At 52.8% G+C, this 25985-nt stretch overlaps 1 protein-coding gene across 6 annotated transcripts in view; it reads left to right on the top strand.

Annotated features, from left to right (window-relative positions):
- The window catches only part of RASGRF1 (Ras protein specific guanine nucleotide releasing factor 1), a 107465-nt gene that overhangs the window by 41957 nt on the left and 39523 nt on the right, over window positions 1-25985 (top strand). For all 6 annotated transcript variants that reach the window (XM_057544509.1, XM_007167514.3, XM_057544510.1 and 3 more), the window contains exons 6-13: window positions 4956-5035; window positions 6925-7118; window positions 7614-7723; window positions 11490-11608; window positions 13405-13565; window positions 17336-17399; window positions 19444-19580; window positions 21743-21825. In XM_057544509.1, the coding sequence (XP_057400492.1) occupies window positions 4956-5035; window positions 6925-7118; window positions 7614-7723; window positions 11490-11608; window positions 13405-13565; window positions 17336-17399; window positions 19444-19580; window positions 21743-21825 (948 nt within the window). The remainder of the gene's footprint in view (window positions 1-4955; window positions 5036-6924; window positions 7119-7613; window positions 7724-11489; window positions 11609-13404; window positions 13566-17335; window positions 17400-19443; window positions 19581-21742; window positions 21826-25985) is intronic.

Here is a 25985-nt window from a genome sequence, read left to right as displayed (position 1 = left end):
CCCAAGGTTGACTGTTTCCCATCTTAGCAGTCGCATTGATCCTGGTCAAAATAGCCCCAGCCTGATCAATCGTTAAGGCCTCCAGAACATGGACTCTAGCGGTCCCTGGAAACACTGACCAGGGAATGGGACCTGCCTCTTGTAGGTGTTGGAGCATCAAATGAGAGCTCATGTAAAGCATCTAGTACAGAGCCCAGCATAGCCCAAGTGCTCATAAGAGCTAGACATTATTACAACAAGAAAGCTTCACTATGATGCACCCTGTGAGAAACTCAATTCAAATCTAATGTGGAGGGAACACTTCCCAACTCATTCTGTGAGGCCAGCATTACTCTAATACTGAAATCAGAAAAAGACATTGTGAGGAAAGAACACTACAGACCCATATCGCTCATGGTCATAGATGCAAAATATTATAAAATCGAATCCAGAAATATATAAAAAGGATAATACATCATGACCAAGTGGAATTAATCCTAGGAATGCAAGGTTGGTTCAACATTGAAAGTTAATCAAATACGTTTTACTATATTTTCTTACAATATTAAGTAAGAAGAACCAATGATCCTATCAATGGATGCCAATCTGATGTGACTGGCTTCTCTCCACCCCCTGGCCCCTGTTCTCAATCCGGAGCAGGCGGGAATTCTTTCCTTCCCCCCGCCGGGGCCCAGGGCGGGGCAGGAAGAGCTAGAAAATGACTGCCTTCTAATCATTCACCCCTCACTGTATGATCCCCTGGGTACATAAGAGTACAAGCTTCACTGGCTTAACCTCTGTGCTTTTTGTGAGCACAAAGAACAGCTGAAATTATTTTTTCATTGACTGTATAGCAACCCTGCACAGCACTTGGCATGACTGTTTTGGACTACACTCACCACATTAAGATGGTGCTTTGTGGGGCCTGCTTGGTGCCAGGCTCTCTGTAAGCACTTGGCCTACGTAATTTCCAATCCTCAGAGACGCCCCATGAGGCTGGTACCAGAGATCAGAAAGGTGACGGGGTGTGCTCAGGGTTCGGGTGGGCTGTGATTTTAACCCAGTTCTGTTTGATGTGAAGGCCTGTGCTTCCCCCCTGCTGCCCTGTTAAATAATGGGCTGGAATCTTCCCCCACCCCCATCCTCCTTACCCCCCATGCCTGCTCACCACAGTGCAGGTCTCAGCACGTGCTCCTGCCCACGCCTGCACCGTCGAGAACTTTCGATTGTATGTGAGCCCAGCCTTCCCTCTTACTGCGTAGGTGCTGTGGAGGCCGGATCCGGGACATGAACCTTCCAGGTCTCCCTGCCTCGGACCACAGCACAGAGTCTGTATGTGTCACAGGTCAAGGGCAGAGGCTGCCAGCCCACTCACTAGAAGGCATTTCTGCACATAGCTTTCCCCTGGATTTGCACTTAGGCTGAAATGTACAGCCACATTAGACACCTGATGCTAATTTGGTGATTTCATTTGCTGGAGCTCTTTAAAAGAAGTCCTTGAGAAGAGAGAGGCCTGTCTCCAGGTTGGCAGATTCACGGAGGATGCTGCAGAGCTGGGGAGGGGGTTAATGGGGTGCTTCTCGAAGGCTGCGGGGGGAATCTTTGAAGTAAACATGTGCACCAGGTTTTGTTTACCCGAAACAACAAGCATATACTCTTGGGCTATTTCCCTTTAATAAAAACCATGCCCAGCAACGTGTGCTGGGAACCACAGGCATTGCCCCGTGATGAGAGGCATCCTGCCTGGGGGACAGATGGTTCCTATCTTGATGCCCGCTCTGATTGATTGGCAGCGCTTGCCTGGAGTCCTGGGCCGAGAAGAATGATGAGGCTCGGTGGGGGCGTGTGCTGCCATCAATTCGTCTTGTCTGCATGGGCTGAGGAGTGAGGAGGCACAGGGTGAGGCTGGAGTGAAGAGGCCTGGCTCTGCCCTCCACCGGCCAAGCCCTGTGGACCTAGGACCAGCCTTGGCCAAGTCACACTCCTTTCTGGGCTCAAGAAGGAAACCAGGCAAAATGAGCACTTCCCAAAGCAGACAAGTCACTTCCTCTCCCTAGAATTCTTCCCACCCTACTGTCCTTCCTATTTTCCTTATGACAGCTGTCTCCTACTCTTTTTTCATGTCTTTCCTTGGATGTCCCTCACCACCCCCATGCCCCTTGTCACCGTTGGCTTATGTTCCCTGGTTGTGTGCTTCCAGGGCCCCCATGCTGCCCCTTTTGTAGCATTCATTGCACTTAAATAATGATTTCTTCTGTGTATAGATTTCCTGCTGGACTATAAGTGTGCAGGGCCATAGAATATAGTTGCCCCGGCTGTGCGCTGCACAATTCAGGGGTAGCATTCACATAGACTAGGGATCAGCAAACTTCTTCTGTCAAGGGTCAGATAGTAAGTATTTTAGGCCTTGTGGGCCAGAGGGTCTCTGTCAAAACTAGGTGGTCTTAGGCAATCCTAAATGAATGGGTGTTGCTGTGTTCCAATAAACCTTTACTTATGGACACTAAAATGTGAATTTCATCTAATTTTTACTTATCGTAAAATATTCTTCTGATTTTTTTTCAACCGTTTAAAATTATAAAAAATTCTTCTAAGCTTACAGGCTGTACAAAAACAGAAAGTGGGCCAGCATTCTGGATGGCAAGATTCCATGTCGTAAAGATGTCATTTCACCCAAAACATGCTATAAACTCAATATAATTCCAATCGAAGTGCAGCCTAGCAGAGTGATTTTAATGTTCAACTGAAGGAGTAAAATGCATGTAAATAGATAATAATGTTCTGAAAAAAACAATGACAGAAACATTTCCTACGTTAAGTAAAATGTATTATAGGCTTATAAATATATTAAAAGTAATGAAAACAGCGTGAGACTATTGCCAGAATAGGCCAATAGTCCATCAAAATAAAATACAAAGTCCAGAAACAGACTCAGGCATGTATGAGAATTTAGTAACAAAAAAGGCAGCCTAGCAAAGCAGTGAAAGCAGCTGGAGTATTTGATAAATAAAATGGGGCAATTGGCTAACCAAACTGAGAGAAAGATTACATTTATATCCTTAACTCACATCCTACACCAAAGTAAACTCTAGTTAAGTATTTATGTGTAAAAATGAAATAGTAAAATAAAATATAGGTGAGTGTGTATGCAGTCTAAGACATGATGCCTGAAGCAAAAAAGCAGAAATAAAATCTCATAGGGCAAAATGGAAAAACTTCAAAAAACACCAAACACAAAATCAGTGGGCAAATAGCTGAGTAAAAAATATCTGCAATGTATATGTTAAGATTATATGCTTAATATGGAGAGTTATTTTAAATTAATAAAAGTGACAATAGTAAACGGACATGACTTGGCCATTCCCAAAAGAAGAAATTCAAATGGCCAATACAAAGGAAAAATGTTCAACCAACCCACTCACAATGATTTTGTTAAGCAAATCGAATCAAAATGAGATCATTTTTTTCTTACCAGATAGGTAACAATGGTAGTTTCTGAGTAGTAGGATGACAAGTGAAATCCTCACAGTTTATAGTACTTTAAAAACGGAGGCTTCATCAAATATATTTTTATAGTCCCAGCTTATGATGTTCCTAATGTGCTACCCTACAAGTCCGTGCTGTGAATCCTGCAGAGTGCATCCTGCAGCCGTCTGTGGGAGCTGCCCGGGAATGGGGCCCTGAGTCTTGCTGTGGTGGTACTCGGGGTCATTCAGAGCCTCCCAGTTCCCCAGGAACCCCTGAAAGTCTTCCCCCACATCAGGGCCCACGTTCTCCCTTCTGTGCACTTTCACGCACCCCTGGACTGGTCTCTTTTGAATTTTTCTAAGGGTCTTCCCATGTGTACGACTAAAGTTCTTCACATTGGTACAGTACATGTTTATCTATTCAGTAACTAGTTCAGGGGCCACAGACAGGAAGAAACCAGCCCTGTCAAGGGTGAATCTGTCACAGACTTGCTACCTGAAAACTGCAAATGACTTCAGCCATCAGGCGGGGCCCCTAGTCCAGAAATCATGGTGTCACCACACCTGGGGGGGGCGTGTTCTTTTGGGGCTTTAGGAGATGACAGTTAATTCACGGTAATGAGAGGACCCACTCTCAGGAATGAGAACTCGGAGTGTTTCTGCTACTTAGATACTTGTTAAAGGCCCTACCGGTTCCAGCCCTTCTGCACATCCTGCGGGTGTGATGGAGTTATAGGCTGGGCTCTTCAGCCGTAGGTGCTGTGTTCTGTTCTCTCTCCCCACCACCACCTCTCACCTCCCTCACCCCTTTCTCTCTTGCAGCCCTCCCTTCTGTTCTTTTTCACACCCTTTTTCTCCCCATCCACCCTGTTTTCTCTGCAGAGTGGGGTTCTCAGGGCATTTCAAACTCCCCTGGGGTCAGGGAGCCCCGTGCCCCCCAGGCCCACCGTGAACATGGGGTCCCAGGCCCCCATCGGCCTCCTGTGCCTCACAGCTCAGGGCTGCCTCTGCGCCCACCCAGCGCCTTCCACCCCCTGCCCTTGCCCTGAGAGTGTGCGACCCCAGGCTGGGGGTTTGCCTTCAGGACACAAACTCCTGGGAGAGGGGACAGCACCCAATGACAGAGCCAGTGGGGACTTGAGGGGGCCAGGGAAGCCAGCAGCCGGAGTGCCCCCTCCTCGGCCGGCTTCACGGGCATTTGACTGCATGCTTAGAAAAACCGTGCTTAATTTGAGGCTCTGCTGTCACCATCCTGAAATTCTTAATCATTTGTTAACAAGGGGCCGGCATGTTGGTTTTGCGTTAGGCCCCACAGACTGTAGGGTCCATCCCACTGATGGGGTTTCTCGTAAGGTCTCACCTGAGAAGTTTTGCTGCTATAGTCCCACAGGCAGTGACAGCCCCTGTCCTCTCCCCTGGGGCCCCTCAGCTCTACTGAACTTGGGGGGAGGGGACACCTGGAAGGAGAGGAACTCCTGGCCGGAGCTTACCCTGTGCTTTCTCTTCCAGTGAGACCATCATGTTTTTGCACCAGATCTTTTACCAAGGCCTGAAGGCCCGCATCTCCAGCTGGCCCACTCTGGTCCTCGGTGAGTTGCAGCCCTGGCAGAGGTCTCCTGCCCCTCCGCCCCCATCCTGAGAAGTCCCTGTGCAGGGGCCACACCTCCTGGCTGGTGGCACTTTTGTCCTTCCCGAATGTAACAGAGTGGCCCCTTAAAAACTCACAGAATCCCTCAGAGGAAGCATAAGAGGAAAGAGAAGTTGGCAAAAGCTACATTTCTAGGAGGAAGTGATATATTTTTAGTCTCTTATCTGCTTTTCCTTTTTAAAAATAATATATAGGTACCCATTTGAGAAAATCTGAGAATCCAGAAAAGTAGGAAACATTTAAAAATATCAACGTTTCTGCTTCCCAAAGATAACTACTGTAAACACTTCGGTGTGTTTCCTTCCAATTTTTTTTCCTATGCATAGATCTTGGGGTTTTTTTTTTTTCCATTTCACATAATTGCAAACATACTGAATATAGAATTTGAATCTTGCTGTGGGTTTTTCTTTTTTTTTTACTTAACATAATTGCATAAGTGTTTTCTCAAGCTGAAAGTATGCTTTTTGATGGCTGTATAATGTTCCAGTGCCCTGTGAATCTGCCACCATCTGTGTAGCCATCTCCCTTCGTCGACTCTTAAAGTTGTTCTACCTTTTTGCTACTAAAAATAATCATCCCTGCATGTGAAGTTGTCTCCATATTAGAGAGCATTCCCCTGAGACAGGTGTGTCCAGAAGTAGAATTACTGAAACAATGGGGATGGACTCCCCGCTGTGTACACATCGTCACATTGCTCTCCAAGCCCTCACTCCTGTGAGTGATGTACAGGAGTGCGTCCCACATCCCGGCCCTCCCACACTGGGTACCATCTTCCTTTCACTTAATTCAATAGGAAAATGTGAGTGTTGGTGTCACTTCCACTATGGGGTCGAGGGAACAGGCTCAGGGAGGTGAAAGGACAGCTGAGGCTGAAAAGGCTCCTCTGCCCACAGGTCAGGAGACTTCCAGGGGGAGTGGCACTATTTTGTTTTTCTCCAAGGTCAAAATAAGAAGCAGCCCTAGAAAGACAAAGGCTGCACTTTCTGTAGTCATACAGCTGAGGAGGTTGTCCACTGGGTAGTTGGATGCCCTACATAAGAGCTCCCACTTAGAGTTAGGGAGGACAGGGACAGAGGGACAAAGGGACCAAGAGGTGAAGGAACAGAGACTCAGGAAAGCATATCATGGGGTGGAAAGAGCTGGAATGGGGGAGTTGGAAAACCTGGTTCCAGGCCAGCTCCTGACTCACCCTGTGACCTCTGACAGGTCACAGTCACAGGTGGGACACTCTGGGAGGGAGGCCCCTGGGGACCCCTCAGCATAACAGCCTGGCAGAGCCAGGGCACGGGGGGGGAGTGGACAACAAAGCAGTTAAAACAGAAGCCTCAGCCAACCCCAGGGAAGCTCGGGAACTGAGGTGGCCCCTCAGGGACATCCCCCATCGAGGCAGGGGCCGGCCTTCACACCCCGACCTGGACCTGTCATTGGGCCCCGGCTTGTGCAAGGCAGCTTCCTTCAGCTGGGAGCAGTTCCCAGCAAGGGAGAACGCAGCTGAGAGCCACCCGCACTGGTGAGAGCTGGGGAACAAGTGCCTGGGTCCAGAAGGGGGTCCGGGGGCACACCACAGCACCCTCTATACCTCCTTTCTCTGACCTCCGGTACACAGGTGTCAGACTAGACAGGGCTCTATCTCAAAAACCTGTGAATCTGCTGTGGTCTCAATGCCTGGGGCCACCCTGTCTGACCTAGGAGAGGACAGTGGTGTCAGAGTCATCTCCGAAGGCAGGGGTCTCTCTGGGATGGGGCTTTGAGCCGGGCCCCGACCTCCCCGGGTGGGGCTGGGGGAGCTGAGGGCGCCCCCGCTGCCCGCTGAGTCCCGCCTCCTTCCAGCCGACCTGTTCGACATCCTGCTGCCCATGCTCAACATCTACCAGGAGTTCGTCCGCAACCACCAGTACAGCCTGCAGATCCTGGCGCACTGCAAGCAGAACCGCGACTTCGACAAGCTGCTGAAGCACTACGAGGCCAAGCCCGACTGCGAGGAGAGGACGCTGGAGACCTTCCTCACCTACCCCATGTTCCAGGTGCGCCCGCCCCGTCTGCCAGGGCGCATGCGCGGGGAGGGCTGCGGCTGACTGGGGGCCGGGGCGTGGAGTGCCGAAGGCCACGGCCCTGCAAACCCCCGGTTGCCTGGAGAACGAACGGGGTTAGGACCCTCCCCCGACCCTGGCTGGTGGAGGCCGTGCAGGAAGTGAGGGGCAGCTCCTGGTCCTGAGTCCATCTCCAGGTCCTGCCTTCTGCGGAGCAGAACCTCAAGCTCTGGGCTCTCGTCCCAGACAAGACCGTGGAAGAGCCTCCAAGTTAAGAGAATCTGGGATCAGAAGTGCAGTGGGTGTCCTTCCTCAGCCCCACTCATGGGGGTCCTCGGAGCTGAGAGCCCCCTTCTCTGCCCACCCTGCCCCCCCCATCTGTCTACCCTGCTCTGCCTCTCCGTCTCTCTCTTGCTTCATCGCTGTCTCTCTCCCCCTGCCTCTGTCTCTCTGGCCCTCTGGCCCTGTCCCTGCCGCTCCCCACTGCAGATCCCCAGGTACATCCTGACGCTGCACGAGCTCCTGGCCCACACCCCTCACGAGCACGTGGAACGCAACAGCCTGGACTACGCCAAGTCCAAGCTGGAGGAGCTGTCCAGGTGAGCCCCGCTGGGGTCCCACACCAGTGGGCAGGCCCAGGCTGAGGGTGCCCCCACCCAGGGTTTGCCCAGCCCCAGATGGGAAAAGCTCGTGCTCCGGTTAGGATTCCGGGGTGGGGGGGGGACCCACAGCTTGTCCCACCTGGAAGCCGGGTCCCCAGGAGCAGAGCAGTCTGAGGGGCTTACAGCTCCAGCCCAGGTGGGCACCCAGTGAGATGGGATGGGGGGTACGCTGTCCCTGGCACAGATGGGGTCCGAGAAAGGGCCCTGGGCACTTAGTGGGCCCATCTCCCAGGTCAGGCATCTGCCCAGGACTCGCAGGCACTCTCTGCCCATTTCCTCGGTTCTCCAGTGTCCATGTGTCAAAACCGGTGGCTTTAGGAGCCCCAGGGGGTCCTGGGTGTCGGGCTTTCATGTGCCTCAGGCTCCGTTCAGCAGCAGGCAGTGTCCACGGGTGGACAGACCATGGTTGGGCCACCGTCAGAGGCCGCAGCCCCCCTAGTCGAGGCCCTCCCCTGTTCTCCCTCACTCCCCGAAGCCCAGGGAACTTCCTCGCTGCACGGGCAAGAGCAGAAGGACAGGGGGAGGCACGGCCACAGCCCAGGCAGCAGGGGGCGTGGCCACACCAGGGGGTGGCCGTGGAGGTGAGAAGGTTCAGGCTCTGGAGTTTTCTGAAGGTGGAACCTCCACGAGTTTCTGATGGACGAGAGGTGAGGAGAGAGAGAAAATGAGAGTCGAGGATGATTCCAGAGTTTTCTGCCGAGCAGCCAGAAGGATGGCATTGCCGTTGTGCAAGATGGAGAAGGCGCCAGAGGGGCAGGTTTGGAGGGAGAGTCTTCCTCGCTGCGTTGGAGTTTTACTGGGGGTGTGTTGGACCTGAGATGGACAACGGCGGTGGAAATGACAAAAAGGGAGTCGGTGTTTGAGTCTGGAGTTCAGGGAGCCAAGATACACCAGATCGTCAGCTCGGAGATGGTATTTAGAGTCACAAGGCTGGTGAGATCACCAAGGGAGTGAGTTTAGGTGGGAATGAGGTATGAACCAAGGGCTGAGCCTGGGGCCTCCACCGGTGCAGGCCAAGAGGTGAGAAGGGGCCTTGTGGTCAGAGATAGGCGGCCAGGAGCTGCAAAGGAGGATGGGTCTGCAGGGTGTGGGGTTCAGCCCTCAGCCCTGCCTGGGGCCCTGCCGACCACTCAGAGCCCTATAAAGCTGCCCAAGTCCAACGAATGGCAGCCGGTGAGGCCATGGCTCCCGGCTGGACAGAGGGAGGACCAGGCTGGACCAGGGCAGGGCACAGGCCCCAGAGCGGAGGATTAAGGAGGAGATGTAAGCAGGGCATGATTGCAGACTAACAAAACCATCATGGGTCGTGGACCCCAGTTCTCTCATCCCCAGGGAGCCAGATCCCACGTACTCTTCCCCAAGCAGAAGACTTGGGACCCCCTTGAGGCTGTGAGTTCCTCGACACCACGGGATGCCCTGTCCCAGTGCAGGCAGGTGTGCAGGCAGGACCCCAATCCCCTCCCCTGCCCACCCCGGGTCCTGGGTATGCAGCCTGCTTTTCTTTTGTCCCCCTGATCACCTGCACCTGGCCCTGAACCCAGCCCGAGCAGCAAAGAAGAGAGTTTTCCCGTCACGTGACAACAGCCTTTTCTTCCTCCTGGCGCCCTCCCCTGGGGCCTGAGGAAAGCTCCAGCCCTGACAGGAAGCCAGCAACCAAGCCCTCCCTGGCAGTGCTCAGAACCCTGCACCCCTCTCCCCTCGGGACTGGCTGTCTCCTACCTCTGGCCTTTCTCCCACTTTGTCTCCGGAACCCCTAACTCCTGGGCTCACTGATAACCCAGGTCCTCACTTCCGGTTCCCCCAGGAGCCTCAGGCCCTGGAACCCCGGGCTGCCTCCCTGGAGCCCCGCCCAGCACCCCCAGCTGCGCGTGCAGTGTCAGCCCCTCCAGCACAAATCCCAGCCTGGGGCCACTGTCCCTGAGCAGCTGAAGTTTATCCATGTCTAACAGCAAAACTAGTTTTGCTACCTTGGAATCACCCCCTTATTTTTTAGCAAATCTAGCCTCAGCAAAGTCCCCACCCTCATCAAGACAGAGGGTCCTGATTGCCTTGGACTACTTCCAAAAATAAATCCCTATCCATGGAACTGCAGATGCCCTGAAAGGTGCCTCCCTGTCCCATGTCTTCTCCAGAAGAAGGCTAAGGCCTGGGCTTCTGAGAAAAGCATCACTTGGGCCCGGGTGGGAGGAGGGGCATGGGGGTGGAGAACCGAGGCTCCTAAAGCAGAGACCCCATCTCGATGCCCCAGTCTGATACCCATTATAAATAACGAGTTACAGTATACCACCTTTTTTTTTTTTTACAATACCATTTTTGCAGCCCTGATAATGGCAATGATCACCATCCTTTATTCCAGCCCCTGTCATGTGCCAGGCATGAGGTCAGTCCATGAAATGCATTATTTTCCATCCTCACCCCAACAGTCTACAGATGGGGAAAGTAAGGATTAGAGGGGTTGAGTAATTTGTTCAACATCGTGTTGATTCCACTAATCACCAGCTCCAGCTCCACCAGTGTCATCTCTCATTGTTAGGGGGTTTAAACTGGATAATGGCTGTGAGAGAACTTTGTAAGCCACACACACATTAATCAGCTCTCTTAGTGGTCTCAATTGTGGAATTTCATGCATCAGCAGACAAATAGGGGGCTTTGTGCTTTCCTTAGAGTAGGTGGGGCACTTTTTCCAGACCCCCTCCAAAAAAAAAAAAAAAACATGATTCACTACTTTCCTAAGGCTCCTGGAGACCCGTCCAGGGTCTTAGCAAAGTTGGCAGTTCACACCTACCTTTTCCCACCAACGCTCTTTAAAAAACAAAAACAAAAACAGTTAAACAGTGCCACCTCCTGGAGAGGAGGGATGTTGCAGCAGTCAGAACAAGGACAAAAAGTTGTCTGTATTCTCAGATGATGGGGCAAGCCGTGTCCTGCTTACTTCCCAGTCGTGCCAGAGCCTATAGAAGTAAACTGAAGTCAGTCTTCCCCTGAGCCAGCTGGATTGCCAGGTGCTCCAGAAATAAGCCATTCCAGAACCCAAACATTAAGGAAACAACCCTATAAAGAGTGTGCAGGGGGAAGAAACAGCAAGTACAAATTGCCCTGAGGCAGGAATGAGCTTGGTTTGTACTCTGGATGGAAATAAGGCCAATAGTGGGATGAGGGGCCGGGTAATGAACAAAGGATGTCCCCTCTACTGCCGTCTTCCTCCCAGTTCTGCTGTCTCTCTTCCATGTGGTTCAGACTTTTTTTCTTTAGTTTATTTCAGCCTCGTAATCATTATTGGTAATCACGTGCCACTTTTTTTAAAGTTTTAATTTTATTTGTTTATTTATTTGGTTGGGTCTTAGTTGCGGCACGCATGTGGGATCTAGTTTCCTGACCAGGGATCGAACCCGGACCCCCTGCATTGGGAGCGTGGAGTCTTAACCACTGCGCTACCAGGGAAGTCCCCGGTTCAGACTTTTTTAAATCAGACAGACCTGCTTCTCAGCCTCCTTGGGCTGTCAGAGGATAAAATGAGATCACGCCTGTAAAGTGCACACACACAGCGGGCACTCGAGAGATGCGTGCTCTCTCCCCTTTCATGACAACAGGTTCCACCTAAGAATCCAGGCTTTCTTCCGAGGTCTAGCCAGAGACCCAGCATTCCCTCCACCCTGGGAGGTGGGGGCAGCCTGTCTCTGATTGTCATTTCCTGTCCCCGCAGGATAATGCACGACGAAGTAAGTGAAACAGAGAACATCCGGAAAAACCTGGCCATTGAGCGCATGATCATTGAAGGCTGTGAAATCCTCCTGGACACCAGCCAGACCTTTGTGAGACAAGGTATGGCCTGTGCGCCCTGCCTCTCCCACCCCCCGCCAGGTTGGCTCCAGCAGCGAGAGGCACGCGGCACTCAGGACACCACCAGTTGGTTGGGCTGCCGCGTGCCAAAACCTGCAAGCGTGATTGCAGAGTATTCCGGGCCTGCCGGGGGAATGCGACAGCTACATGTAGATGTCGGTATCTATAGATATCAATGCTGGTATTATTGGTTTTCACAGTTTCCTTCTCTCCAGATGTAAACATAATTCTTCCCAGATGGTCTTGGTTTGTCTATTGTACATCATAGTAAACATTGACATGTCCTTTTGGGGAGAGAATAGGGGGCGGAGGATGAGGACAGATTCCAGTTGGCTCCATGAATAACAAGCATTTTCAGGGTCCAAGATGGAGTTGGCGTGGGTCAGTCCCTCTGTCCTTTGCTCGGCATCTTTCGCCTCTTGGGGGAGGCCGTGGTCCCAGTGGTCCTGGGTAGGGTTCCCTTCACCCTTGGGCCTCAGCTGACCTTGGGGACAGTTTTGAGGGTCACAGCCCTATTGAGAGGGGCAGGAGAGGCTCTCTGTGGCCCAGGGGACTGACTTCCAACTCGGGGATGTCAGAGCTGCGATGCCTTTCAGGTTCAGATTCCATGTCTTATGGGAAACTCAGCTTCTGCTCACGTGCCCTAGAGGTGACTTCACCTCAGGATGGACCTCCCGCCTTCCTTCCATCTAGTTGGGGTTCTCTGACTAGATGAAGAGCTTCCCAGCACCTCCTGCTGGCCTGTGCAGCTGCCTCTGGCCCCTGCTGCCCTTGGCCCGAGTATCCTCAATGTGGAATTTGTTCTGAGCCCCTGTGTGTGGTCCCTGTGTCCTTCCCACAGGCCCACCCTGGGACCTGCTGAGCCCAGAGCCAGCCTAGCCTGACTCCCAGCTCCCCCTGAGCTGTGCTGTGCCCAAGCTGGAGGTGGCCCAAAGAATGACCTCTCTTGGGGTCAGCAGTGTCCTCAAAGACCAGGAATCTGCTCCATCACCCTGAACCAAAGCAGTTCCTCCCCTCCTGAGGGGTGGGGCTGGACCTGGAGATCAGACAGGGGAACCCAGCAAGCCCTTTCTCATTTATTCAGTCGTGCTGCCACCACCAAGGACGCCTGCCCTATTCATGCCAGGCCAACTCAGGTCTCCAGGGACGCCCAGAGAATAGACCCTGCGCCGCCCTCCAGAACTGACTGTGCAGGGGAGAGGGAGTCAGGATACAGGAAAGGGTTCCATGCAGTGATGAACGTGGGCAGGAGGCAGAATGGTGGCCCAGAGCAGGGCTGGGCAGTCAGGGAGGGCTTCCCGAAGAGGCGGCACTGGGCTCTGCAGCAGAGCGTGCTGTGACCAATCGGTCATGTCTGCAGTGGCTGCATGTGGCAGCAGGTGCCCAGTGGGTCTTGTTAATCCCTCTGGGCCAGAGCCAGCTCCCCGCTTGTTCAACCTCCTGCCACCCCCAGACCCCAGCCCAGCCCTGCATTCTCACCTCATGGGCCATGTCCTTTGGGGTTCCTTTGCTTTCCAAGGCCCTGGCCCTGGCTGGGAGGTCAAAGGTCCTGCATGGAGCTTCTCTCGTCATTCTCCACCCCCCAAACCCCACCACCCGGCCCTGAGGAGGGGCTGGAGGGAGGGTCCGAGGTGCGTGTTTACTACCAAGAACTAGGATTGCCTTGTCCCACCGCCCTGGCTGCTGGCATCGCAGCCCCACCTGCAGCCTCAAAGCCAGGTCAGAGGCGGAGGGTCATTCCGGTAGATGCACTCAGGCTCTCTCTCCTCCATCCGCAGGATCCCTCATCCAGGTGCCCATGTCTGAAAAGGGCAAGATTACCAGGGGGCGCCTGGGGTCTCTGTCCCTAAAGAAAGAGGGCGAGCGACAGTGCTTCCTGTTTTCTAAGCATCTGATCATCTGTACCAGAGGCTCTGGTGGGAAGCTTCACCTGACCAAGGTAGGGATGGCGGGAGCGAAGCTGCTGGGGCTGGAGGTCAGACACCACCCTGACCCTAGGGGTCCCGACTGACCCTGACCGCGGGCCCGGGGTGGACCAGGGTGTCAGAGACGCGTGAGTGTGCACGCATGCGGCCCGGTCTGACTGGCGGCTTGGAATGAGAAGGCCATTGACGGATTTTCTACTGGAGAAATCGTGGGAAATGGGAAAGCGAGCACGGAGACCCCTCAAGGAGCCCCCAGAGTTGGGGGCTGGGGCGGAGGAGCCAGGGGGTCCAGACAAGCCCTTCAAAGGCCCGTGTACGTGTATCTGAGGGGCCGGGGAGGATGGTGGCACCTGGCTGAGGTCAGAGTAGCAGCCAGAGCCTTTGTCTCATTTGCAACCAAAAAGAGCTCAGACAGCACCCCCTCTTGACGCCCTCGGGCACTCACTCTGCCAGCACAAGACTCTGCACCCCCGGCAGAATCTCCTGCTCCCCAGCACAGCACATGGCTTATCCCGCTGCTGTGAGCTCACGATCTGGTCCCACCTCTGTCTCTTACACATGTGTGACCCTGGAAACGTCCCACGCCTGTCCACACCTCACTTCCTCATCTGCAAAACAGGGATGACTATCCTCAGCAGAGGCGTGCACAGATGCAGGCAGGTGCCCATAAATCTGCTCTGGGAAGTATGAAGCCCTTGCCTCTGTAAGCGACAGTCTCCCCAGCACTGCGTTCATCCCCGTGGAAGCTCGCTTCTGGAGATTTTAAATCTAAATGCGCTGTGGCCTGGAAAGGGCCAGAAGGTGCCCTTAATTAAGCCAGAGCATCAGGGAAACCATTCTTCCAGACCCTGGATGCCTGGCCCGTAACCTCCTGCAGAGCTAATTGATCAAGCAGTGGCTTCACGGAATATACTGCTTATGTTAACATGTCAACGCATTAGTTGGTCGGCTGCACAAGGGGAAATTAATTTACAAACACTGAAGACTCCAGTTTCAACCAAATTATGTATCAAGGAAAGCCTTCATTATTTATTAGCTCTGGAGTTTCTCCTGGGAAGATCTCTGTCCAGGCTGGGGGGATGGTTCCCCCAGCAGGTGGGGGTCAGTAGGGGCAGGCTGAACTGGAGACTTCAGGACGGCCTTTTTAGTCTGAAAGCATGTGCTTTTACGTTTGTTAGTTTTATCTTATTTTGGTTTGGGGGGTTGTTTATATGTTTGAGTTTTAAAAGTCTCTTAGCATATTGGTGAAGAACATGGAATCTGAGAGCTACTCAAATTCTAGCCCTGCCACTTACCAGTGGGTGACCTCAACAAGCCTCAGTTTACCTACCTGCAAAATGGGAGTGAAGGGCTTCCCTGGTGGTGCAGTGGTTAAGAATCTGCCTGCCAATGCAGGGGACACGGGTTCAAGCCCTGGTCCGGGAAGATCCCACATGCCATGGAGCAACTAAGCCTGTGCACCACAACAACTGAGCCTGCGCTCTAGAGCCCGTGAGCCACAAGTCCTGAGCCTGCATGCCACGACTACTGAAGCCCACGTGCCTAGAGCCCGTGCTCCACAACAGGAGAAGCCACCGCAATGAGAAGCCCGCACACTGCAATGAAGAGTAGCCCCCACTCGCCACAACTAGAGAAAGCCTGTGCACAGCAACGAAGACCCAACACAGCCAAAAATAAAATAAATAAGATAAATAAATGAATTTATTTTTTTTAAAAATGGGAGTGAAAATACCTACTTCATGGGAATGCTATGAGGCTTAAGTGAGGACGTGGGTGCAAAACACATGGCCCCATGCCTGGTACATAGTAAGTGCTCAGTAGGCAATAGTCGTTGTCACTCTTAATTATGTAGTGTGAACTTGTAATAATAATAATAATAGCAAGCCTTTGCATGATGATTACTATGAGCCAAGCACTAGCCCAAATATATCATGTATATTTAATTCATAGAACAACCCACTGAGGCAGATACTGTTACTTTCCCTATTGTATAAATAAGGGAACTGTGGCTTCTAGAAACAGCCAGCAAGTGGCAGAGCAGGGATTTGAACCCAGGCAGTCTGGCTCCAGAGTCTGTGTTCTGAAACCAAAGCTAAAATTCAAACCACTTCTTGTTAAATACTCCCATTGGAAATCGAATGCCTCAGTCCTCCTAAAAGGGACCTGCTACAACTCCACAAGATCTAAAACTACCGTAAGAATTTTTTGGGACTTAAAGTAAGAGAAGGTTAGAGCTAGATGGGCTTTGGAGATTGTCCAGCCCAGTGACCTCAGTGATCAGGTTAAGGCCCAGCAAGACCTGGGGGGGTCCCCCAGGGCCACCAAAGAGCCAAACAAGAAACAGAATGCAGGATTCGGGGGCCCACTCTTGATACTTTCTCCAGGTTCCCCTCTGCCTTCTAGGTGGCAGCCTGCCCTGCAGACATTTTCACGTATAGATTAGCCACTTGGCCAGGTTTCTGTTATCGTCAGTTATGTTATTTATCTGTTGCTGTGTAACAAATTTCCCCCAAATGGAGTGCCTTTTTTTTTTTTTTTTTTTTGGCTGCACCACACATAGCACGTGGGATCTTAGTTCCCGGACCAGGGATTGAACCCACGCCCCCTGCAGTGGAAGTGTGGAGCCTTAACCACTGGACCGCCAGGAAAGTCCCCTGGAGTTGCTTAAAACAAACATTTGTTGTCACAAACAGTTTCTGCACGTTAGGAAGTCAGGACAACTTAGCTGGGTGGACATACGTGGCTCAGGGTTTCTTATGAGGTTGCAGTCAAGATGGCAGCTGGGGCTGCAGTCATCTGAGGCTCGACTGGGGCCGGGATCCTTTTCCAGCGTGGCTCCCACACATGGCTGTTGGCAGGAGGCCTCGTCCCTCATCTGTAGCCCTCTCCTCATGACACGGCAGCTGGCTTCCCCCAGAACAAGTGGTCCGAGAAACAACAAGAGAGCAAGCAGGAGGCCGCAGACCCCAAAGCTGAACACCATCACTCCTGCTTTATTCTCTTAATGAGAAGCAAGTCACTAAGTCCAGTCAACACTCAAGAGGAAGGGAAGTAGCCTTCACTTTTTGAAGGACGGGGTATCAAAGAATTTGTGGACGTGCTTTACAACCAGCACAGTGACGGTTACTTTCATTTCTCACTACAGGATCAAGGGATCTCACACCTAAAAGATGCTCAGACACTCAAGGATAAGAGGCGTTTTTCCAGATATTCCTAATAATTAAAAGCCAGCCACTGACCTTGAGCTGGGAACAGGCCCATGAGGCTCTTTCCAGACTCTGCCACTTACCTACCAGGTGACCTTGGGCAAGACGCTTAACTCCCTGATTTCATTTCTTCATCTGTAAAATCAGAATAACAATACCTGAGACAGGTCTGTAAAATGGTCCTGTTTCCCTATTGGTAACATGCAGGGTTTAGCCTAGAATGAGGGAGTTCAAACTTCAGACTTAGGGCTACCAGATGATGCCTCAGAGCCACTGTAGGGCAAGAAAAGGCCGTGCAAGCCAGGTTCTAGCCCCTCCACCCCCAGCCCGACCTTGGCCCTCCTTTGGGGAAGGCGTCTCTGAGCAATCCCATTTGAGCCACTTCACTGGGCTTCCTATATGGAGATAAAGTTCTTCAACTTAAAAACCAAAATACCCACTAGGCATGTAATGTCCACACACATACGTGCGTCGATGTGGGTGCTCACTTTTAGAGCCACTCCTCACCCTGATATTCTGGAACTCCGAAACTAGCACGTCTCTCGCCTTGATTCAAGGTGGCCCCTGCTCTTTTTCAGAATGGAGTCATATCCCTCATTGACTGCACTTTATTGGAGGAGCCAGAAAGCACGGAGGAAGAAGGTAAGTGTGCAAGTCACGTGCAAGCCTGTGTGTGCTCACACAGATGCACACACGCTCACCCTGAAAGGTTGGGCCCGGGCATTGGTTTTTTTTCTTGGGAGGAAGGGAAGGATGCTGGACCCGGAGAGGCTGGTCCTGGGCTTTAGAGAAGGAGCTCTCTGGCCCTGCAGGTGACAGCCTCCTCCCCCTGCCTGGTTCCTTCTAAGCTCCTTGGGTCCTGGACGCGGTGCCATGGGGTTTGGGGGTCACACTTCTCAGTGAGCACCCCTCCTTCACGCATCCGTGTGCTACATGCACAGTGGCTCACTGGGCCGCGAGGAAGAGGCCGGGGAGGCGCCGGGCCTATCTCTGTCCTCCAGTGGAAACGGGTGGGGTGTGCAGGGACACACGTGCCACCACCAGAGGGAGTGCAGGGGAACGGTCCCCCGCAGTGGCATTGGAGCGACCAGGACGGGAGGCAAGACTTGGGGAGAAGGGAGCATGTGAGTGGGGCCCCAGCAAACCAGAAGGGGCTGGGCGGGGAGCTGGGGGAGGGTGGTGCCCAGGTGCTCGGAAAGCCGCCACGTAGGGGTGTCCATGGGATTTCTCTCCCCGGGGAATCAGAATTGGGGGATGGGCTTATTAGGTGAAGGGGTGGGGTCACTACTGTCTCTTGATTGGACCAAAGTTGGTCCTCATCTCCCTCCTTCACTGGCCCCCCAGCAAGGCTCTGGAGGCCCTCCCCTGGGGGTGCACCAGCTGGACTCTCCATCTTTGCCCTTCCCCAGGTTGGGGCTCCTCGAAGCAGGGCTGTGTCTGAAGGACCCCAGATTCCAGTCCCGGCCTGGCTTGGGCTCGGGCTCAGGGTTTGCTGGGGGCTGGGGGCGTAGTCCACACACACACACACACACACACACACACACACACACACGTGCGCGTGCCCTGGTCAGCCGCAGCGGGAGCTGGGCTCTGCACCCTTCATGACCCTCCACCGAGGGCGGAGCCAAGCGCCACTCCCCCAAGGCAAAAATACATGTGCAGCAATTTACCCGGAGCTCTTACCAGCATGATCTTCTTCAGTCTTGGCCACAGCTGGTCCCGACTCAAGTGGAATTGTCAGTCCCCAAAGCCCTTTTCCCTTCAGGGCCAGGAAAGGGAGAGGCATGGCCCCATGCATCCCCCACTCAACACACAGACACCCCACTTCTGAGGAGCCAGCGTCATCCCATCCTCGAGTCACCACACGGAGCAGGCTCTCCAGTGCCCTCAAATTCTCGAGTGTCAGCACTGGAAGGGTCGGGGACCTCAGAGCCGTCACGCCCCACTCTGCTGGTACAGGAGGACATCTGAAGCCCAGAGCGGGAAGGGTATCACCCCAAGGTCACATAGCCAGCAAGCAGAGACCAGAGCTGTAGCAGACCTTCCACAACATTCCACCCCATTCAGGGCACGCCTGATGAATGTGGCCATGTTGCAAGGAATCTCTGAACTGTGATCTTAGTCTTTCCAAATAAAGAGTTCAAGGAATGCTTCGGGTTAAAAGCAGTAATAAAAATACCTAGAATTTACTTTGGCTTTGGGGAGCTCTCAACTGAGCTAAATGTCCAGCCGGGTCCATAAAAGCTCAAGATCTAAAGTTCTCCTCCTGGCCCCTGTATCACCTTGGCGTAGCTGGAGGGCCCAGCTGTGAGGCCAGTTCTAGACCTTGCTTGGCCGCTGCCCGGCTGGGGGTCTTATGAAAGTCCTCCCCGGGGACCTCAGCTCCCCATTGGCCTAACGAGGGTAGAGCCGGCTGGTGGTTCCGAAAGGCTCTTCCGACTCGGAATTGGAGCTGTCCCTGTGTGGTTGTAAGCTACTCTGCACTCTAGGTCTTAGTTTCTCCATCTTTGAAGTGGGGATTCCTCACCTTAAGAAAAAAAAAAAGATGTTCTGAAACTAGCAAGTGGCCTGGTACCCTACTGATGCCGTGCCTTTACCAGTGGGGTGAGGCAGGTATCGTGCAGTCGTTTTCCAACTCAGAAAGACCCACACTCATTCTGCTAACTCTGTGTTTTGCACCTGGAAGCCAAAGGATCCGGCCAAGACATAGACCACTTGGATTTTAAGATCGGGGTGGAGCCAAAGGATTCCCCACCCTTCACAGTCATCCTTGTGGCCTCATCCAGACAGGAGAAGGCGGCGTGGACCAGTGACATCAGCCAGGTGAGCAGCGTCACCTGTCATTGAAAGCAAGTGGTCCCTTCATGCCTAAGCTGGTGGGGGGTGGGAGGCAGCTACAGGGTTCTAATGGAAAAGACGCAAGTATCTCTACCAACCAAGGCTGAGCCCAGCTAGCTGTCCAGCTCGCAGAGTCCCCTGGGCCACCCGTAGAGTGTGGTCTGGGAACCCCTCGCATCTGGATCATCCCTAGGGCAGTTTTTAAAACTCCAGATTCCTGGGCTCCCCGCTGGTCCCCCGCAGATCTGCTACATCCAAGTCTCTGGCAAGAGGCCTGGGAACCTACGTTTTGGCACACACCCCAGGCCATTGGTACCACAGAAAAGTCTGAGCACCGTGACCCAAGGGTGCTGGATGTAGCAGAGCCAGGAGAGAAAGCAAAGGGCCCGCAAAGCCCGGAGTCCGCTCTGCAGGAGGGACAGTTTGCCTGCACCAGCGTTAGGGTTGTCACCCCACTGGGAGAGTCACAGGAAGCACAGACCTCCCAGGGACCAGAGAGCAGACCCAGAGGGCTGCGGTCACTTGCAGGACCAGGGCAGAGGTCTGAGTCTGGAAAGAGGCTGTCGGCAGCACCGGGCTGCTGGCGCAGGACAGGCCTCTCCCTGGGCTCAGCAAGGGCCTGCAATGGGTCAGCCCAGCCCCGTCCCAGGAGCACAGGAACCTCTCCGGACCGCCTGCTCTCTGTACAGTGGAGGAGAGTATTAGGAGAGAGCTGATGGTGGGAGGAAGGGGACAGCGAGGCTGGAGATGTCCCCCTTTCGGGGGAGGGGGCCTGGGAGCTGTGTTTATGGAGAACTGGGGGGCAGAGGCTTTACTGTATTTCAGGGCAGTTCCCCCCACTCACTCCCTGCCCCTCGTTTTTAGGCCGCACACCTGGGCTGCCCTACCTGCCCATCCCACAGCCCCGCAGCATGGCGGGGTGCAGATGACTAGTAACAGATGTCTGCTCTTTCCCAGTCTTGCCCTCCCAGCTTCAAACAACCAGCGTGCCCCGGAGAAAACCGAAAACCTGGAAACCTCGAGCATGGCCTTTTCTAGTCCTCAGGGAGCCATCAGAGGCTCAGGGCTGCTCGCCTGGAGAGTACCCCCCGGGCCTGTGCCCTCTTGAGGGCTGCATTGCTGACACCACCAGGCGTCAGGGGCCCCCCCCCCCAGGCCCACTGACGCCTCCAGGCAGCGCTGATCGGTGGCCAGGCGCCCTGCATTGCAGGGTTGCCGATAGAACCAGAGCTAAAGAGTGTCTCAGAGTGTGGAGCTGGAGAAAATGGGCTGGGAAGGGCCACTGACACAAGCCTCCCTCTGGGGCCCGCGAAAAACTAGGGGTCCTGGCCCTGACCCACTGTGCCCGCCTCTCTGCTCTCACTTCCCGGTGACTTTGACCCCTCCCCGCACGTACACATCCTCAAAACCAGAAGATACTGTGATGTGACCCTGCAGAGTACCCCCCAGCCCGGGCCAAGGAGAGACCCTCTCTTGGCAGAAATGTGAGAGCTTGGGGCAGGGGGCAATGAAAAGGAGAAACAGATGTATCTCTGTGTCTTTTCTTTTTGTTTGGGTGTGTACTGTTTATTCAAAGAAAAATTTGGATTTTAAATTTTTTTCAGAGGCTGAGTAAAATGTACAATCTTCTCCCTTAGTGCTGGCAGCCTTGCCTTCCCCAGGCAGGATTTTTACTATGGAAAACCGTCTGTGGCTTCAGGGTGTGGGCACTGTGGTGAGCAGAGGACGGGGGGGCAGGACGGCACCCACTGAGCCGGCCTCCCAGGACAGAGGCCCCAGGTCACTGTGGATCTGATCTTGTCCTTGGTGCTGGACCTCAGAGGTCAGCCACAGAGTGGCCAGGGTTGGACACTTCCATTTTTGCAAACACCCCGAGGAGGTAGGAATCATTATCCCCATTTTGTAGGTAGGGAAACTAAGGCCCAGGGAAGTCAAGTAAATCCCCAAAAGGTCACCGAGCTGGGGACTTGACTTCCCATCAGAACCCAAGGCATGCTGTGCATTGACCCTGGCCTTGCCTGGACGATGCCCTTTGACCATGTGTCAGGCCGGGGCCTGCGAAGCCTCACTTGACAGAACCCCTGCTGGGCCTGGGTCTCGGAACGGAGACAGAGGCTCTGACCCAGGGGTCCTCTCTCTGATTCCAGTGTGTGGATAACATCCGGTGCAATGGGCTCATGATGAACGCATTTGAGGAAAATTCCAAGGTCACTGTGCCGCAGATGATCAAGTAAGTGCCCTGAGCCCCCTCTTGTCCAGGCTGAGCTCCAGAGACCGAGGGCCACACAGTGACCACAAGGGGCTCAGAAGATGCTGGGTTTCATCTTTGGGATGTGTTAGGTGTTTGATTTCAATTAACTTCTATTTGGTTGATGGCTTTGGCTTAGTTTTTGTAGTTGTTTGTCTTGAAAATGTGGATTTGCATATTAGGCTGTTTAAAATAGAACATGAGGAATGACATTTCATGCACTCTATTTTTTTTAATAACTATTTTTCTTTTGTTTGGGCAATGCCAGGGAGGAAGGGCAAGGGGGCTGGCATCCTGCTGAACTCAGCTCTCGGAGCCCCGCTGGGCAGTGCAGCCTCCTGGCCTGCACCAGTCCTGCTTCTCCTCCAACATCTGCTCGCCTGACCCCCTCACGGTGCCCCCCAGGTGGCCCGCTGGCTCCCTGGCCTCCATCTGAACCTCTGAATGCCCAGCTGCTCTGCCCACCTGGCATACGCCAGGACCCAGCTAACCGACCCCAGGCGTGTTGTCCTGCCCAAAGCAAACCTTGGGGACCCACTGCCTCTTTGCTACTTGAAGTGCACACTCAGGGGAGCTGCAGGCCATTATGTAGTGAGGGTGTGAAAGGTCCCACCCACCCCGTTTCGACAGCAGGCCTGATGAAGCGAGCACGCCAGCAGCTAGGAGCTAGCCAAGGCAGTGTCGTGTACGCCAGAGCTTTCAAGCATCCGGCTGAGTTTATGAGGAGTAGCCCCACCCCACCCCATGGCTACATTGTTTAACAGCCAAAGGTGCTGGAGCCCAGAAGGAAGGTCTGGACTTGAAGGCACGAGCCCTGGCCCACATCTTCTGCTCTGTGTATGACTATGGACAAGTCACTTAACATGTCTGAGCTTGGGTCTCTCACCTGTTAGTGGGAGATGATAACGCCTACCTGCCTGCCTCCTGGATTTGTTTCAACGATGAATTAAAAACACCACATGTAGAATGATGGTTAAATGTATAGTGGGTACCTACTTATCGTCTGTAAAGAGTGCGTATTGAGGCAGTAAAAGTGAGCAGATGAAACCAAAATAAACTCACCCATGAAAGAAAAAATACCAGCATTGTAAACTATGATGGTGATAAAGGGAATGGAATATCCAGATCAAAGTGACAACTCCAAGGAGCTGTCGGCTCCCAGACTTAAGCGTGGCCTCCTTGACAGGAGTAGCCCATGGGCAGCGTCCCCCTGCGAGGGCGCCAGGGAGCAGAGATGAGCAGACATGGCCTCCGTCCTCAGGGAGTTCACCATTTAGTGAGAGAAAGAGACACAAATCGTAAAACACTAGCAGGTGCTGCAAAATAGAATTTGTATGATGCTACGAACGAGGGTTCAGAGAATGAGTGACTCGTTCACCTGGCACAGCTGGGGGAGACTTTCCCAAGAGGAGGACATCAGAACTGACCTCAAAGGATAAGTTAGGGTTTGCTAAATGGTGGAGGGGAAGGGCATCCTGGGAAGAGGGAACAGCATGTGCAAAGGCACAGAGGCAGGGAAGCACATGGTGTGTTTGGGGAATGATAAAACGTTCCATGGGGCTGCAGGGTTGGGAGAGTGGTATGTCCTATGGGAAATAACCTTGATGCAACTGTGGCCTCCAAGTTCACTACCAGGTAAACTATCCCAGAGGTCTTGGAACAGAAAGGCTCACAGACCCAATTAAGATGGTTAACCACACAGTCTAGTGAATCAATTTTAAACACTTAGTGAGAAACCAGGGGAAAGAGAAGGGATAGTAGGTTAGTGCCTGTTACACGTAGTTGCATGAGCTAGTTACACCATGGTCGTTGTACAGCCTCTCTCCCTGCCCCATCTACCTTCCTTGCTGATGGAGCAGCTACAAGGACCAGAGTTGAACCTTGATCAGTGGGTTCAAGGGCACAGGCTTGCTCTGTCTGAGAAGTCGGGGCAAGTATGTCTGGCCACAGCGGCAGCTCACCAGTTAGACTGAAGAAGAGCTACAGGTTTATCTATAGTTCTGGGACAGAAGGTAGAGGGTCAGAATGGATGTCACCAGTGGGTGGCTGACTTAAGACATGAATATTGAGTGTATGCTATGCCTCATGAATATTAAGTGTAGCTTGAATATTTGGTGCCTTGTGAATATTTAGTGCATGCTTGGTCCTTCCACCCCTCCTATTTACATTCGGCACATGTATGCTTTACTTAGTGTATATATATGCCTGCCATGGCTCACAAGCTGTTTGCTCCTTCGTGTATCCTCCTTTTTTGTTTCTCTTATTTTTTATAGCACAATTGTATTTTCTTAAACAAGACAGTGGGCTGAAGAGGTGGGCAGGAGTCAGATAATAGTAACGTGACAGGTGAGGAGTTGGGTTTTCTTCTGTAGGTGTTAGGGTTGCACCCGAGGCGGTGACGGGCGCCCCCTGGTGGCCAGGGATAGAGTGGCAACAGAGAGCCTGGCTGGAAAAAGGCATCAGTGGTATAGCTGGAGGGTCGTGGCTGGGGGGACATTCCCTAGATGTGTTCCCCGTAAGCCTCTGAGTTTCTGGCATGGTTCCCATTTCAGATACCCCACCCTGTTGTCAGACTGAATTAAGAGCGTCCTGATTTTTGGTCTGCAATACAAAGAAACATTTAGTCCCATGCACCCTGAGTATTCCTGCTACCCTCCCAACACACTGCATCCCGGCCCTCTGGTGGGTAGATGCTAGTGGCAGGGTTTGAGAGGAAGGTCCCAGAGAATGAAGATCGTCAACCACCAGCAGCCCAAAGATCCAAGAAGTCTCATTCCATCTGCCCTGGGTCCTGAGGCTCTGCCCCAACATGTGACCTCAAGGACAAGTAGACCCAAGGCGGGCGCTCGCCCTGTGGAAGGAGGAAAAGGGAAGCCCTTTCCCATCAAGCCCAGGCCTCTCGATGCCTGGGAGACAGGAATGCCACTTGGAGCTTCGTCAAGAAGTATTGGGGGGCTTCCCTGGAGGTCCAGTGGTTAAGACTTCACCTTCCAGTGCAGTGGATATGGGTTCGATCCCTGGTCAGGGAGCTAAGATCCCACATGCCTCGCAGCCAAAAAACCAAAACGTAGAACAGAAGCAATATTGTAACAAATTTTAATAAAGACTTTAAAAATGGTCCACATCAAAAAAAAAAATCTCAAAAAAAAAAAAGTATTGGGAGAGCAAAGAGAGAGGCAGGGCTGAATTTACAGTCAAAAGATGCTTGTTTTGTGAGGGACTGAAAACGCCTTCTAGCAAGGCTGGCAAATATCTAGCACATGAGCCAGCCATTTGGATCAGAATCCAGAACCAGTGGCAGACATTACTAATGGGTCACGGCAGTCTTTAAGGCTGAGCCTGTAGTGGTCAACACAGCCCCAGGCAGTTACTCCCAGTCTGGCAGAACTGGTATCCAGGATGAAAGCTGTTTTTATCACTGCTTTAGTGTGCCCTCCCATTTTACAGATAGGGCAACTAAAGTCCAGAATAGGTTTACATAACATTGGAGTTGCCAGAGGCACCATCACCACCAATGATTGTGAGGTTTGCGACAGAGAAGAAAGGGGCAAGGGAGGTTGATAGAAAAGGGAGGGCTTGGGACTTCCCTGGAGGTCCAGTGGTTAAGACTCCCCACTCCCAGTGCAGGGGTCTTGGGTTCGATCCCTGGTCGGGGAACTAAGATCCCGCATGCCGCATGGTACTGGAAAAAAACCCAAAAAAACAGAAACAATAAATAAATAAATAAAGTAAAAATAAATCTTTAAAAAAATTCCATTAACCCTTGGGAAAAAAAAGAAAAGGGAGGGCTTTTCTCACTTTCTCTACCCCCTCCAGTGGCAGAAGGAGCCCAAAAAGAAGGTGCTAGAAGCAAACCCTTGCCAGAGGGGTCCAATAATCACCACTGAAGATGTCAGGTCTAGGCTGGACGCTTCGGGATCCATAGTGTGTGAGGGGTTGCACTGTCCTTCTAGAAGGTGCAGTCCCATGGTGGGGACCTGGCTCGAGTTAAGGGAGTCCTTTCACCCAAGGGCCGAGGGCAGTTCTCCAGGGATGGTACCACTGAGTCCTTCCCATCTGCAGGTACTTTCTCCTGCCCACTGTCTTTCAGTTTTGCTTCTCTGCAACTTTTCTTCTTCCTTTAGAGGTTTATAGTCAACTGG

Source organism: Balaenoptera acutorostrata, chromosome 3 (assembly GCF_949987535.1).
Source record: "Balaenoptera acutorostrata chromosome 3, mBalAcu1.1, whole genome shotgun sequence".
Lineage (NCBI taxonomy): Eukaryota > Metazoa > Chordata > Mammalia > Artiodactyla > Balaenopteridae > Balaenoptera > Balaenoptera acutorostrata.
The sequence above is the reverse complement of the archived record's forward strand: the minus strand, read 5'-3'. Positions and strand labels throughout refer to the sequence as shown.